The sequence below is a fragment of the Loa loa genome (assembly GCF_000183805.2).
Source record: "Loa loa unplaced genomic scaffold supercont3.197, whole genome shotgun sequence".
Taxonomy (NCBI): domain Eukaryota; kingdom Metazoa; phylum Nematoda; class Chromadorea; order Rhabditida; family Onchocercidae; genus Loa; species Loa loa.
Genome location: NW_018108377.1, coordinates 15,998 through 22,085, shown reverse-complemented (window position 1 = coordinate 22,085; position 6,088 = coordinate 15,998). Strand labels below are relative to the sequence as shown.

The window sequence follows — 6,088 nt, the reverse complement described above, 5'->3', positions numbered from 1 at the left end:
ATGAGTATAATCATATTACCCGAGAAATACTCATTATGATATGAGTATAATCATATTCCCGAGAAATACTCATTATGATATGAGTATAATCATATTCCCGAGAAATACTCATTATGATATGAGTATAATCATATTCCCGAGGAATACTTATTATGATATGAGCAATGTTTATGTCACACTAAGTTATAAGTTATTCATTACCTTGTATTCCCGAGAAATACCTATTGTAATATAAACAGTCTTTGTGCGTAAGTTATTCATTATCATTATTTAATACTTTATAAATTATAAATTTAAATAAATATAAACTTACCGAACCAGGCCTTGGAATAGGCATACTTTCATGTGGCCTATAAGGTGTCCAAAAACTTTGAGCTGTTTTTTGAATTTTAAAATGTCCATAATCAAAAATTCGTTTAATAGTTTCCATTCGATATGCACATATAGCTGACATTTGGACATTACTTTCAGGTGTTGAAAAAACAGCGTAAACATAAGATGATGAATCACCTGTTGTTGATATTGGTTCGGTCACCGCTTCTGTAAATATTAAATATGACAATTCATTTTTGTAATAATAATTATATAAATGAAATTTATTTGTAAGAATTGTTGTTCATTTTATTCTTTGCAAAAAAAAAATAAAATATTTTGAAATTTTCCTAATAATACTTTGTCATTTTATATTCAAACAATCAATTAATTAATAAAAAAAGACTAATTAATACTTGTAGTATTTGAAAAAGATGATTTATCATACTAAAATGGAAAATGAAAAATGAAAAAAAAAATTTTATTAATAGAAAAAACTAAAAAATAAAAAAAAAAGAAAGTTATTGTAAAATTATACGTAATTCATTGAAATAAAATGGTGTATTTGCTGGAATTGAACAATTCAATCGTGCTTTTACATATGATGTCCAGCGTTCATGTGCTGGACGAGCACCACCATGGTCACTCTTACAAACTCTTGCAACTCGAGCATAAATCTACAAATGAAAATTTCATCGAATTTATTAAATAAATTTTAAAAATCAAAGATTTCTACAATATTATCAATGAAATATTTAATTTCGAAACAAAAAAAAGAAAAAAAAGTATGGAAATGAACCTTTCTATAAAGTATATAACAATGGTATTTTAATTATAACAATTTTAAAATTTTATATTTTATAACATTATAACAATTTTAATATTTTCTTTTAATTATTTAATAAAATTAATGACAAGACGAAAAAAATAACGAAATAACTGAAATGATTAATTAATTAATTAATTTGTTGAGACATTTTTCGTTTACTGTATATTAGTCATTTTTTTTATTGTTTTTTAATTGTATTAGAAAAATATTAAAATTGTTATAATGTTTGCTACAGAAATAACAATAATTTGAATACCTGTCGATCGTTATCACTTGTTTCAGCAGCCCATTCACGATACCAAAAATAAACGTGATCACCGTAAACAAATGATGCCACGAAATTTGGTGCTACAATAATAAGTAAGCAAATAAAACAATAAATTAAGTGACAAATAAAAAATCGAAAAAAAAAAGGTAAACTATGAAGTCAAATGATTAGAATGTTAAGACTATATGAGAAATTGAACAGTATATTAACATAAAATTATTTCACTTGATCAAATTTAACATGTCACCTAGGATGATAATCTTTTTGTGTCTCAGTTAATAATAAAGTGTGGAAATGATTTTTGAAAAAAAAAGAATGGAATACATATTATTAGAAGAGTTATTTGACATTTGAAAATGTATCGTTGACCATTTTACATTTTTAATTATTTTATATCAAACAGATACTGTCCCAATCAATCTGATCGTTTTTGACAGATATAATTATCTTCATACTACTACTATTGCTCACTTTTGGCATCAAAATACAATCTTTTTTGGCTAAATTAATGTATTACTCTTAATGTGACCAATTTTGAAACAGACTGATTAATAACAAAATACCGTTATTTGCATATTTTCCTATGGATACTGTAGCAATATACTTTACAGTATTCATTGAATAGAAAAAATGTTTTAAAATACGCTCTTCAAAACTGCATATTTAATGTGATTTTGAATTAAGCTGTTGAATTAGATGAATTAATTCAAAATCATGTCAAATACATTTTAAAGAGTAAACATGCACAATTTGAATTGGTTGAAATGAAAAGCACTTGATAAAAATGAGGTCAATAATGTTGTCATCAATATTAACTTCTTGTCATTATAAATAAGGCTAATCAAATTAACCTGGCATTTATGTCAACAGGAAAAATTGAATAGTTGAAATTTTACAGTTTTAACTTTTTGAATTTAAAACAAAAAATGATTTTTGCTATTGCTTGATTCATTAAGCTAATTGATGATAAAATTGATTTGCATGTATAGAAGAGTATGTGATCAAAGTTCAGTCTTATCCAAAATTTAGGATCAAAGTTCTTAGCTAGTTTTATTGGCTATAATCTTTACTCTTTGGCCATGATCTTTGCTCTCTTTTGCATATTTTTGATCCTTTTATGGAATGTGAGGTGTAAGAATAAAAGTAAATGGTAAATGTATTCGTATCTCATTGAAATTTAATTTTAAAGAAATGATTCGTAACTCATTCAATTTCAATTTCACAGCGCAATTGAGCAAGAAGAATTTTTCGGTCGCGCAAAATGCTATTAAAATGGGAAGTTTTAGATTGTCATATGAAGTAATTGCATTAAAAAATTATTCAAAAAATCAAGTTATTGTCATTTAAAGACCTAAATATTGTAAATTTAGCAGTGTAATTGAAAATTTCTAGACGATTTAATATGCAAGAAAGTAAAACAAATATCAAAATATAATAAATGTTTTGATAATTAATAATCATTGAAAATAAAACAGTTTAATTGCTAAGGTCACCTCTTTTGAAAACCCAATTTATAACAATATCCTAAACATTGATAATACGTATTTTAATTTAAGGACTGTTCAAGCACTGATAGATTAGATCAAATTTTAAGTCAAATAATTGGTCTTTTTATATTTGATAAATTAAAAGATTAATAAAATTTTAAATTCCAAGTAGTGAAATTAAAAACTTCGTTTTAAAATTTAAAGATAAAATAAAAAACTTCGGATATTTTAGTTGAAATTATGCGTTCCCTTTATAGGTCATCAAAATTTTTGGAGAAAACAAATGAAGTATCCAAGGAATGATGACGATGATGATCATGATGATGGAATCATCAATAAGTAATTTTAAATCTTATCTAAATCATACTGTATACAGCAAACAATAAGATATTATAGGAATGTTTTAGTCTTGAATAATTGTTAAAACTCTTTCAAACATTAAACTAAACCATTGAAGAATAGATGAAAAATGAATTTTTGAAATTTCATTTTAAATTATTTACGAATATTTTATTATTAATGACTAATAAATTAGGAAATTATTCCGCATTAATGATGAAATATATCCGATTGCAAATTTTACAGTAATAATGGTATTATTAATATCACTTACAATCAAGTACTTTAAGATCATCTCGTTGTGTTCGTAATCCTTCATCATCTGATAATCTTTTCCTGTAAATAAGTGGATCATTGCCAGCAAAATCAGATACCGTTCCTGTATAGATTTCATTAGCATCAGCAATGTAAACTGCAGTTGAATTATGTTTTGGATCGTACGGTGCAATTGCCTAAAAAAAAAAATAATAATTCAAAAATTATTATCAAAGAAAAATTGAATTTCTTAATTAAAATTTAAAAAAAAAGTGGGAATTAAAAGACAAACAAAATCATTGAAAAAAGTTGAAAAATTAGAAATATTATGTAATTGAAGTTCAAAGATCAATCGATGAAATTATTTGGAAAGATAAAAAAAAGACTGTAAAATGTTACCTGTCCATCAAATTGACGTCTTAGTTGTAGCATACGATCATCATCTGAATAAGCATATTCCCGACATTTGGGAGAATATGCATGTGTACCACAAATAAGACTACGTCCATTAGATTGTCGTACCATAACTCGTATGTAATTGTGACATTCTAGCTGAAATAAAAATAATACAACATGTGACGGGTAATATTTAGCAATTTATAGGCATTTTGGGCAATATTTTCATTCGGGTAATTTATGCAAGATAAAAAATATTGATCAATTTTAGTAATTTTTCAATTCAATAATATTACCCGGCTTTTGCCTTTCATAAGACAATCCTCGATCGTTTGTCCTGGTGGTAACCATTCTAACACCTAAAAATTTGCATATATTAAAAGTAACTGAAATGAGAGTTCTCTTTTAAACTATAAGGTTAAAAAAGCATTAAAGGTTATAGGTTATAAGTTACATATATTGTACATTTTGCATCTCGCATTTCAACTTTAAACTTTCCCCTTTTTTTTCTGACACTAATATGAAAGGTTATAGGGGAATAATTTTATCAGATTATTCACTTATTCAAATTTCAAAACTAAACTTACATGTAACACTTGTAGATTAGCCATTGATAAATTATAAGCTCTATCCCTGCAAAAAAATATAATAAATTTGAAAAGTTTTTAATAATTTTATTTTAATTTTAAAAATTATAATACGATAATGATTAATTCAGGGGATTTTTTTTTTAGAAATCAAAAATCTATAATGAAATTAGGAATTGAATCGCACACTTACTGGGGTTAATTCTGTTTGTTAATTATCGATGAGGAAATTATCAATTTTAAAATTGAATTTAAAAATGAATGAAAAGAAGGAATTTTAAAGTGTCATAAATTTTTGCATAATTTTTTCGAAGTGTCATCAAAAAGAAAAAAAACTCTTGTTTCATATTAATGATTGATAATTAATTGATTATTTTTGGGAATGATAATCATATGATTGTGGGAAATTTACTATCAATTGATCATTCCTATATTCACATTTTCTTCATATATATGTTATATGTATACATGTTGTAATAGATTTTCTCATCATTTGCGCGTTAGTGTGACCATCACAATGACCTTCAGAATCTGTCACAATTAGCCTCATTTCACGCTTTCCAACAACTCCTAACATCCTTTTTTTCTTTTTTTTATTGGATCTTTGATATAAGTGTAAAATTAAAATACACAAACAATGTACATGGGAACATGCAAGTGTAAACATTATCAATAGATCAGAGCATGAATATTATCACTACTGATACTGATATTTTTACTCTTAACACCAATTGTTTTCATTTATCATTATCATTTCTCTATATACTTGCTATACGAATTATTATTATTATCATTGTTACTGTAAAAAGATATTATCATAATTAATTGGAATATGCGACAAAGACAAAATGTTATTAGTAAAGCCAAGTTTAAATCAGGATCAAAGATGAAAGATCAAAGATATCCCGGATGCCATTCTTAATTTTGACATCAAAATCGTCAAAATTGGAACGGTTATTCTCATCTAATAAAAATCATTAGTCAATAATCATTAATTAGCTAATGCATTAATTATCACTCTTGAAGATACTTTAGCACTGTTGACTTTATTCAGAAACATCAATTTGAGTGTCACACTTGAAGGATATAGTGACCATAACTCCTTTGGCTACTACAACAATCTCAGTTGATTCACATCTTTTGATTAAATTTAGTATTGATTTTTTTTTAATTTTATATTTCAAATATTTTGACTGAAATTTGCGACATAACTATTCACAATTATTTGGGGGTCATAAGTTATAATTTGGTGAATCATTATCGTAAAATAATTTAAACATATTGTTTACTGAAATTGGAATTGATATGAATTTAAAAACGATATTTTAGATGTTTTAATCATTCTTTAAAAAAATTAAAGTTAAAATTTATTATTGCGCAAAGATTTTCGTCATCACCGCCATTTTTTAAATTTCATTTCATTTTGTCACAAAGACGTCTTCCAATATTATCATTCCATATCAAACTGTAAAAGTACTAATAATGATAATAATAATAATAATAATAATAATAATAATAATAATAATAATAATAATAATAATAATAATAATAATAATAATAATAATAATAATAATAATAATAATAATAATAATAATAATAATAATAATAATAATAA

General features: G+C 24.7%; 1 protein-coding gene across 1 annotated transcript in view; it reads right to left on the bottom strand.

Moving 5' to 3' along the window:
• LOAG_18110 (sema domain-containing protein) overlaps positions 1–4,497 on the bottom strand; it is a gene marked incomplete at both ends in the record, with an annotated part of 7,378 nt that extends 2,881 nt beyond the window's left edge. Inside the window, 7 exons of the mRNA XM_020450778.1 lie at positions 314–540; positions 851–989; positions 1,398–1,489; positions 3,510–3,687; positions 3,890–4,042; positions 4,183–4,245; positions 4,474–4,497. Coding sequence (XP_020305504.1) covers positions 314–540; positions 851–989; positions 1,398–1,489; positions 3,510–3,687; positions 3,890–4,042; positions 4,183–4,245; positions 4,474–4,497 — 876 coding nt within the window. The remainder of the gene's footprint in view (positions 1–313; positions 541–850; positions 990–1,397; positions 1,490–3,509; positions 3,688–3,889; positions 4,043–4,182; positions 4,246–4,473) is intronic.
• Positions 4,498–6,088: the final 1,591 nt, after the last annotated feature.